This window comes from Petaurus breviceps, unplaced genomic scaffold (assembly GCF_028583685.1).
Source record: "Petaurus breviceps papuanus isolate PSGF00001 unplaced genomic scaffold, PetGlider_PUasm1.0 83624, whole genome shotgun sequence".
Lineage (NCBI taxonomy): Eukaryota > Metazoa > Chordata > Mammalia > Diprotodontia > Petauridae > Petaurus > Petaurus breviceps.
In genome coordinates, this window is record NW_027186626.1 from 1 (window position 1) to 10,584 (window position 10,584).

A 10,584-nucleotide genomic window follows, 5' to 3' on the forward strand; every position below is an offset into this window, starting at 1 on the left:
AAAAAAAGACAGAGTAAACTCAGAACTGTCCTTCTATACATCTTTTGAATTCTTGCTTTTGTGGGCTTCAAAGTCTACCTCCATTCCTCAGGGTTGGGTGGACTTGCGGGGGGGGGGGGGAGGAGGGTAGCTGTTTCATAATTGGTGACAAACACTCAAGACATTCTTTGGGATACTCAGTCATTCCCCCTGCCTCCTTGTAATGTATATATCAATGCTAAGCCAAAAGAATGCTTCTTACACTGGTATGAAGTTTCAAAAAGTTGTATACTCAAGCAGAGGGGAAAAAACCAACACTAAAAATCCCAAGTTGGAGAGGAGAAGTAAGGCCAACCAAAATCTTTCTGAGAGCTGCTGTCAGACTGGGGCCACAGAGCATCATGAAAACAGAGGCTCATCACAAGTAATTTCCTTCTTGTGCCTCCCACCCACTGACAGAACAGCAGGAGACAGCAGAAATCCCCTTGGCGGATGAGCTCGTAGACTTAGGAAAACTTCTTGTTAACACTATATTAATTCGGCTATCTTACACATTTGGGAAGCTCAAATAATGGTCTCTGGGAGATTTCTGCAATTAAGGGGAAATATTTAAGACTGAGGTAGACCACACAGAGATACTTTTAAATAACACTTCATTGAGCTTGAATGTTCTAACACTATCTTATGTGCTGTAAACTTTTAGAAAGCTCAATCAACATTTTTCCTGGCAGAATTTTGAAAAGGATCACTTTGATCATACCCTACAACTGCCTTTAGTTACAGGGAGCCTGGCTGAAGTACCAAAAGCCTTGTCAAACCTTGGACTTCAGATGGATGCATAGGTCTCCTGTGGTAGTTGCCTCACACCTCACCTAATACTTTATATGCCCTACTTTTTAAAGCATCAGGAAATGCAAGATTAGTTTCAAACACCCATCATCTGTCAGGTCAACTCAAATGTTTGCCAATGGTTTAGTTGAGGTAAAACTGGGGCCAATTAAGTACCATATACTTCTTAAAAAGCAGAGTCTCAGACTTGCTGATGGTCAATTTCAGGGTAGTTGCAGTTTCAACAAAGTCCCAAAATCAATATTAGAACTGAAAAGTTCAAGACAGATCAACTAATTTAGAATCATAGTATCACAGATCTATAGCTGGAAGGAGTCCTGAAGGTCATCAAATACACCCACCTCACTTAACAGATGAGGAAACTGAGGCCCAGAGAAGCTAAAGGACTTACCCAAAGTCACCCAGGTGCTCTGACTCCCCATGCAACACTTTCCATTACACCACACTGTTTTCTTTCCTTTCTTTCATTCTAACTGATAGAGAAACTTTATAGAAGAGAAATGATAGCTAGTTGGCGGCAAATCTGGCTCTCCTGAATCCTAGTCTCTGGTCTCTTATTATCTTCTCCAAGAGAATAAATTCAGTCTGTTATACTGTTTGTTCCAAGTGGCCATTGGCAGCTCATTTTAGTCTACTGCCTGCCAGTAAGAGCATAACACCAATGAGCAATTCACTTCAAGACTGTCTGCCTCAGTTTCCTCATCTGTAAAGCGAGGATGACAACACCTACCTTACAGAGTTGTTGTGAGAATCATTTGGGATATTTGTAAAAGCACCTGGCACACAGTAGGCACCATGCAAATGTTAGCCATTTGCTTAGCTATTTTCAAATTTCTTTCAGCCTCATACTTAAATCCCATGGGTTTAAGATTCCAAATCAATAGACGAGACCATGAGCTATATATAGGGAAAGGAATCTGGTGGGCCCTATTGATCCTCATGCAGATAGCATGCCCTGCACTAACACACAATTTGGTACTTTGCTAATTGACGCTTTTGCCTAGGCTTTCCTTTATAACCTGTTTTATGGTTGAATCAGGCATTCACATCTCCAATGAAATTACCACTTTCAGAGCATTTGTTTATTCGGGATTACTGAGATGCCATCAAAGCTGCAAAAACCAGTTTGGTTTGTAACTCTGTTCCCCTTGTTTCCACAGAAGAAAAAAAAAAAAGTTCCTGGTTGCTCCCTCCTGCCCTGCTGCCCCAGAGGAGGTTTGATTTAGGGGAACGGAAAAACTCCAGCTTTGCAAACTATCATGGACTTGTTGTAAGAGATGCCAGTTTTAGAAAGGAGGTAAGCTGGAGGCCACTCCTAGAATGGTGTATATTCCAGTGTGCTGAAGATGAAAACAAAAACAAAAAAACTTGATCCTTGAGCTCAATTGGGAAAGGACCTTTCTGCTTAGTTCCCTCCACTGCACACATTAATTTTTCCTTTGAAGTCTCCTCCACGTGCTGTTGGGGTGAGACAAGTTAGGAAAACAGAGCCAAAAACCTCTAGCGAGTGGGTAGGATCCTCCAGAGAAGGAAGCCCTTTTTCTCCCCCTTCTTCTTAGTACTAAGGCCATGAATCACCAAAGCAAGTTAACACGTTCTGGGCTCTGTGTTACAGCTGTCACGCGTGCTTTAATGATTCCTGAGGCAAAATATGAGCGAGCTTCCCAACACACTGCAGAACTGCTACCAAGCGGGCTTTGCTGAGTTTTGAGCCCTGAACCATACAGGCCTCCGAATTACCTGAGCCAAGAAGCATTCTGCACTCTTAAGTGTAGAATGTCTTAAGACCGACTCAATATACTTCAATAGACCAAAGAGAGATGTAACTTTTGTTAGCCTAGACTAGACAATAGGGGCAGCCTGACTGATTAACTCTGAAAAGTGACAGTGACTTTAGGTGGCCAAAAATAGCATAAGTGTATTAGTGTACATTATGCAGACTGATGGAATCCAGGTGCGACCTTAAAAGAGGGCCATCCCTTGCTGGTCAATGACTCTCAAGTATTCATTCTAAGATAATATTGGCGCCAGATTTGAGGTTTAACAAAATGCTTTGCAGAGGTCAATAAGGCTGCACCAATGATCTTCCCAAATATTTGGAAGCAATAGCTTAGCCTAACAGCTATAGTCAGCAGCTTATTGCAGCAGAAAGGGTTCTGGGTTTGGAGTCCTCAAGGTCCCAAGTTCGAATCTTGCCTCAGCTATGTGCCCTATCATCCACGTGACTCTGAGCAAGCCACTTGAGTTCTCTGGGCCTCAGTTTCCTCACCTATATAAGTGAGCAGAGGTTTGAAGAGTTGAATTTTACAGTACCATACAGATGGCAAGAGAGGGCTGGGCCTAGAGCCAGGAAGATCTAAATTCAAATTTAACCTCAAACACGCACTAGCTACGTGACCTAGTGTTAAGCTTTTTTTGGCCTCAGTTTGCTCAACTGGATAATGTGGTTAATGATAACATCTACCTCCCAAGGTTGTTTCGAGGTTCAAATGAGATAATATTTGTAAAGTACTCAGGACATATTAGGCACTTAATAAATGCTTGTTTTCTTCCTTCACTCCTTCCAGAGTTACACATAAAATCTTACCTATGTCAGGATCTGGGCGTGGAAGAACCTTTTAAAAAACTTTCTGAAGAGCACCTTGGCATATTAAGGAACTTTATAGTTACTTAAGTAAAAAAGAGTTCTTCCATTCTTCATTTTAAACTTTATAAAACTAGGGTAATCCCATACACACTTGTATCTTTGGTCAAAAAGACTACTTACCTGATAATCGTCTTCCAATAAGGCTTCTGCCTTAAGAGGGAAGATGTTTCCAAGTACTGACGAATGCTGTAGGAATGAGAGAGTAGGGGACTGTGGTGATGCTGTTCCACACATCTAAGGTCGGATCATAGCAGTCCAAGGTTTTGCATCTTTGAATACCGAAGTAGCCACCAACTACATAAAGTTTGTTTCCAGATGCTACAGCATGGCAGCTCATACGCTTGGCTGTCACATCTCCCACCTTGGTCCACTGATATGTCTCGCTGTTGAATTTGTAAGCTGAGCACGCAGAGAATTCAGTATCTCCACCCATAATAAAAATCTGGTTGCCCAGAACAGCTGCTGCGGTGTATCGCCAGGGCTGGGGGCAAGTGGCTGGCACTGTCCACCTGTTCTCACACTGATCATAACACTGAACTTTGGGTAACTTATCATGGCTAACACTAGTGCCGCCAAAAGCAAATAACTTCAGTTTGGCACTCACTACCGCTGCATTGCTCACACCTTCTCGGAGCGGGGCAACCATTGTCCACTTGTTAGTCACGGGATCATACTGTTCTACTTGCTTTAATGACACAGACGGGGAAGCGGGTAGGCAACCGGTTGCTGCTGTATGTCCACCTACTACATATAGACAGTGTTTGAGTTCAGCAGAACCATGACCAAACCTGGCCACCAGCATGGGGGCAGCTTTCGACCACTCCTCATGAAGAGTGTCATAGACCCAAACATCTTTGGAGACCCCATTCTCTGACCCCCGCCCACCAGTGATATACACTTTGCACCCAATTGCACAGGCACTAAACTCTTTCCTTGGGCTGGGAATGTCTGCCTTGGGAATGATTTCCTTTGCTTTTTGGTCCACAAGATACAGTTTGTCACACATGAAGGTCTGTCCTCCCAGGAGGAAAAGGGCATGGCCAGTTTTGCGAGGCCGAGCACAAAGGCTGGTGACTACACCATCATTCTGCAAGATTTTCAATTTGCATCTGATTGCCTCTTCCACAATCTCTTTGCTTTTCCTCTGTTTGGTGATGAGTTCTTCCATGGCTACATTCTCCATGAGATATATGGCTGGCAAGAGGGCCAGTCTCACGGTCTGCAACAGCTCAGGGAGGTAGCAGTGGCGCTTGCTCAGGTCGTAGCTAATCCAGTTAATAGCAGACTCGTACACGAGCCTTTCATCTTCAGTTTCTAGTTCTTCACTGGACAGGAGCTGTACCACCATGTCCTGGGGCAGCTGAAGGAAGTCTTCATTTTTACTGATGGTTTGGAAGTTGCTGAGGCACATCCTCCAAGAGAGTTCATAAAGTTTGGTACACTGGTGTGCATCAGACAGCAGCAGCATGCCAAGACAGTTGGTGGGATGGAGGTTCTTTTCGAGGAACTCTGCACAAGCATCTCGAATGTCCTGGAATTCTAGCATGTCTCCAGCTTCCAGAAGGGATTCAGCATTTTCTTCATTGATAATAACTCGGGATGAATATGCATAATCGAGCAGCAGTTCTAAGACTTCTGGATGGATAGAATTGTCAAAGTTGACTTCACTGGACTGGCTCTCTTTGAGACCACCACTAAACATGGCTTCAAAATAGCGGCTACATGCAGCCAAGACAGCTCTATGGCAAGGGAAAGTCCTGTTTCCTGCATGTAGAAGGACATCGGTAAAAAGTCGCTGCTGGCGCAAAAGATTCAGATGTGTGAGGACACTATCAGCATATGAAGATTTGTGGAACAAATATATATTGATTGAGCCAGTGCTGGCCCGAGATTTGCGATTTTCATGCATGCTGACTGACATTTTTTCTCTTCCCTCCTAAAAAACAAAGAAACATTAAATACAGTTAAGGTGGTACTCAAACAGGGTAACCTCTTTCCAGACAATGAAAATAGAAACCTTATTCTGTTTACTCTGCTGACTAATGTTCTGAGTAGTATATAACCAATTCAGTATCAAGACAGAGACAATTAGCTGTGAAGAAAGGCATTCATTTCAATAGTTTTTCTCTGGTGAGTTGCCTGAGCTATATAGGCTGTTAAAATCATTGCACAAGAGCAGGTTCATCTTGGAAAACCTGATCTCCAACTTTCATGATATTAAAGTCGTTTGCCAATTTAAGTCAGCAAAAAGAAAATGGGAGGGAGAGACCTCATTCTCACACCTCCCTGTCCTAGTCCAGCTGATTCACTGTACATAGACTTAAAAATAAGCCAGTCCTCTTTCTTTTAATAATACTAGGACAAAGTATTAGCCTAATACCTTATGCAACATAAAACTCCATATGAAACAAACACCTACTAATTAAGTCCATAAAGGATTCCTTTAGAATGACTAGATTTTTCCTGCACCAAGTGCAAAAGATAAGATTAGCTGAAAGTGAAGGACCTTTTAACCCAGCAGAACTCCAAGAATACCCCAATATATAACGATTAAGCATGGTTCAATAAAAACATCACAAAATGGTAGGTTAGGACCTGGTCCAAATCAGGATAGATTATAAGGACAGTCAGGATTTAGTTGAACTCTCTCATTTTACAGATGAGGAAAATGAGTTCTAAAGAACTTAAAGTGATTTGACCAAGGTCACTCACATACCCAAGGTCATGCGGTTAAGCAGTAAAACCAGGAATCTAACTCAAGTCTGTTGACTTTCTTTACTCAATTTATCAATCACACTACCTGCTGCAGTGAACTCTTCAAATTCTAGCCATGGAATAAATATTTTTCATTCAAAAAGTAACAATTATACATTTATATATTGCTTTACAGTTTCAAATATCATTTGCTTTTTCTTTCTGGTCCTCAAGTTTCACATCTGTAAAATACCCAGGGGGCAGGGGTTAAGAAATAGGAGGAACTACATGATTCATCTCTAAGGGTTTTCCCTCCTAGCTTCTAACCTTTTGTGATTCTGTAATCTTCCTGCTCAATATCAGCTCCCAGAAACCCAGTTGAAAAAGTAAGTCCAAATTCTCCTCCCTACCACCATCACTACTACCACCACCATCACTAGGGAGATGTACAGATCTATGCATCTGCACAAATAGGACCCATCTATAGAGAGCAGAAATTCAAATGATTTTACTACACACACAGAAACAAGACCATCTGTAGTGTTCAGGTATTGAATTGAATTTTCTATGCTAGTGTATGTTTTAAACAGATTCAGAATCTAATGCTGTATTTCTATTTTTCCATTTCAGAACATTAACCAACAACTTACTAGAAATCAAGTATTATATACTATTTTTGTAGAACCCCTACCTCCAGAAGAGAAATTGCAACCATCTCTGATCAATAGATCTCTGACACCTCCCACGTCAAAAAAAAACCCTCAAGAATGTGTTTGAAGAAGCACTATGGTTTGTGGGTGCTTAAAGTCAGGAGATAAACAACAGTGGAAACAGTATCTTTATCACAACCTTGGGACATCAGGTTCTGAGCTCAGAGAACACAAAAACTCCTCTCCTGCTCTTAAAATGGCTTTGCAGCCAGTATTTCCCCAGGTACATATTTCATTTCTGTTCAGGGGTTCAAAAGTATATTTCATACACACACACACACACACACACACACACACACACACACACACATGCACAGAGCACCAAATCTGCACTCCCCCAAGAACAAGTAGCATGTCATAAGCAGAAACAAGACAGGTGCATGGCATGCCTTTGACATAATAAGCAACACAACATAAGGTTATGCAATCTGTTTTTATTTTAGAATGTAACCTCTTGTTGTGAATAAACATCCCTTAACAGAAATCAAGAAGAGGCCCACAGCTTTGGTCTACTTGGTGATAAAAGTGACAGCTGTAGAAAAAACTGGGATGGGCTGATGTGCATCCACAATTCCGATGTGGTAAAACCTGGAAAATAGCTTGAAAAGCTACCCAACTCCATGAATCTCTTTTGCCATTCTCTTACAGTCATTTTATCAGTGTCCAGCACTAAAGGAAGCAAATCTGCCTATTTTCATGGTTGTGCTCTACTGGTGATTGAAACAGTTATTTTCATGGGAGGATTAAATTTTAAGCACTTTGGGGAAGGATTTGAAGTTAAGGGTAAAGGGTTTTAACCAGCAAATGATCACAAATTAAAAACTTGAGACTTGGTGTAACCCTGAAATGATAAAGCATGCTTTTAAGGAAGCTTATTACCTAAACTAGCTTAAACGCACCCACAAAGCAGCCGAAGAAAAATGTGTATGTCTTTGGTGAACAAGAACCTGCTACAGACAGATGCACAAACTGGGAGAGCTCATTTACCAAAACAATAGCATGTTCCAAGCTGGACAAAAATGCACACTAGTCTCGAATCCCACAAGAAGCCAGGATTTTCTTTTTTCCTGAACAGGGACAGGGAGGTTTACCCAAGAGGGGCTAGATCTTCTTATTACATTAACATAGGAAACTCCACAGAGATTAAAACCTTCTCTGAAATGTATAGTCTTAGGCTGTTCCCCAGAGAATAAGGAATTTAAGAAACTTGCCCAGGGTTACCTGGCCAAGATGTATCAAAAGGTAGGATTTGAACCTAGGTCCTCCTGGTTCCCAGATACCTCACTATCTCTCTATAGCTATGTAAATCCTACTTAGGGCTCTTAGAATTTTCATTCACATACCTCTTCAAAAGACTTCAAAATATGAGAACACTTAATAAAACATCCCTTTTTCCCACATTCTTTGTCAATTCTGTGGTATTTTCCAGATTTACACATAAAAAGGGTACTATGCTAGCTCAGTCTCCTTGGCTACTTTATCAAGCTGTCCAAACATACTACAGTTAACACATACATATACAAAAATCCAACTGTTCTCTAGTAATCTGAGTTTAAATTCTGCCAGTGTCATTTGGCCCAAAGTGAAAACTTTAAAGATCAAATAAAACTGCCAATTCCCTGATTTCCATTTTCTTGCTTTCAATTACACAAACAACATCAGAAGAAATCTACAATCAATAAGCTTATCTTTAGCAATAAAATGAGCCAAATTCCTTCAGGCTTTTTTTTAATCGCAAGAAAAATAACATTTACATGCAAAATATGCAGTCAGAAGAACGCAAATAAACTGAATCTTGCCTTTCCATAGAAAGTTGGGGAACCCTTCAATTACTTCCTATTAACTTTTCAAAAGGTGACTGTCATAGTAAACTTCAACTCAACAGACTTAGCTCAGCCATGTAACACTCAGCATTGTAAAAGGAATCTGGTCTCACTTTTTTGGATTTTAAATATGGTTAAAAATCGAGATCTCAATGTAGTCAAATCAAAATTAAACATTTTTCTCAGGTATTTGCCCATTAATTATGCTCAGAGAACAAGCCAGACCGTGATATGAGTAACAGCTTTTAATTACAATACTCTAATATCTGTAATAATACCATGGGAACACACTTTTTTTTTTTCAAATACTCTTTGCCAAGCACAGAAATACGCCTGCATTAGTATTGTACTAATGAGGCTGTGATCTGTACCTTGGAGGAAGTACCCACATGCATGAGATCACAGACCCACTCAAGTATATAACTATTTTAGTCGCGGCAAGAAAAGTGCATTCCAAATTATTTGCTGACAATTTCACTGTTTCATCCCCTTCTGCCCGTCTACCTTCTTTGAAATTAATAACCTAATACAGAAAGCCAAATACCTGGGGGGGGGGGGGGGCGGAGAATAGTTTTTCATAAACCTAGTGTGAGTCTCATCCACTCAAGGACATTTCACAGGGAATGAAGAATCTCTATCTCGGCCAGTCTTAACATTCTCCTGATGGAGACAGAATGCAATCCCATAAACTAACAATTGGCTATGTCTCCCTCTCTCAGGAGGAAGGATGCTGGCTGAGGCAGGAAGCTCGTGAGAGAGCTGGCTGATATCAACTCCACAGTTAAAAGAGTCTTTGGGGGCAGGGATCAAGTTAGCAAGACCACCGAGATGGCGCTGCTCTCTCCCCTCCGCACCGCCCTCCCCTTCCTGCACAGTCCTAGCCGGCATTTCTAACAGAAGAGGAGATGCGTTTCCTCTGGGGATGCTACCTTTCGGAAACCTGAGCCCGAGCTCCTGCTTCCTGTGGCCAGGTGAAGGCAAAGTATGCATTCTGCAGGCTTGCTAAGGGGGGCGGCGGTTCGGCCCCAAACTGGAAGCTCCCAGCTCCCTCACATAGCCCCAGACACACGTGTGCAAGTGTACACACACATACATACACACACACACACACACTCTATTCTGTCCTTCTGTCCAGTCTGGGTACCCCCTGCAAAACCCACCAAGCCCCGCAACAGGTCGAGGGGCATGGGAAGAAACTTACAGCCGGGGCTGCTTCTGGACTGCCGGGCAGGGCTGGCCTCCAGCCGCACACGCACACAGAGTCACGCCGGGCGGGCTGCCGGCTCAGCTCAGGCCAGGAGTTCGTCGCAGGCAGCCGGGAAGGCTCCAGGAGCCTGGAACGAACCCGGACCAGAGACGGAGGGGCCGCCCAGCCGGAGCAGGCAGAGGCGGCGGGCGGGCCGACTTCGGCTCGCTCGTTGCCTGCGTGTCTGCGCTCGTTCCCTGCGCTCCGCTCTCCGAGCCCTCGGCCGGTCCCCAGGCGGCTCTGCCCGAGCCGGCCCGGAGAAACAGAGCCTGCAGAGGCTCGCTCGGTCCGCGTCTCGCGGAGGAAGGGTCGGTCTCTGCGGCTGGCGCTACGGGAGCTGCAGCCGCCGGAGGAGGCGGTCTGTGGGCTCAGGCTAGGGGGAGGGAGCAAGAGAGAAAAGGGGCAGAGCAGCGCCGCGCGGCTGCCGGCTGCTGGCTGCAGACTGCTGGCTACTGGCTGCTGCCGCCTCTCTTCCTCCTTTCCTGCGGCCGCCGCCTCCTCCGCCTCCTCCTCCTCCGGCTGCTCGAGCAGTCTGGGCCCGGCCAGCGCGTGCTGGAAGGTATATGAGGCGCTGCGCAGTCCAGGAGGGGGGGCCGGAGCCCCTTATGCAAAGAGAGAGTGACACTCCCGAGAGGG

At 43.7% G+C, this 10,584-nt stretch overlaps 1 protein-coding gene across 1 annotated transcript; it reads right to left on the reverse strand.

Moving 5' to 3' along the window:
• Positions 1-3,297: 3,297 nt before the first annotated feature.
• On the reverse strand, positions 3,298-10,511 carry LOC138176173 (ectoderm-neural cortex protein 1). Its single transcript, XM_069106945.1, has 2 exons — positions 9,904-10,511; positions 3,298-5,411 (listed from the first exon to the last, which is right to left on the reverse strand). Exon 2 carries the CDS (start codon positions 5,394-5,396, stop codon positions 3,627-3,629), a length of 1,770 nt encoding a protein of 589 aa, XP_068963046.1. The 5' UTR covers positions 5,397-5,411; positions 9,904-10,511; the 3' UTR covers positions 3,298-3,626.
• Between the last annotated feature and the right edge of the window lie 73 nt (positions 10,512-10,584).

Coding starts and splice junctions, on each gene's coding strand:
- LOC138176173 (XM_069106945.1), bottom strand. CDS start 5,396: ATGTCAGTCAGCATGCATGAAAATCGCAAATCTCGGGCCAGCACTGGC.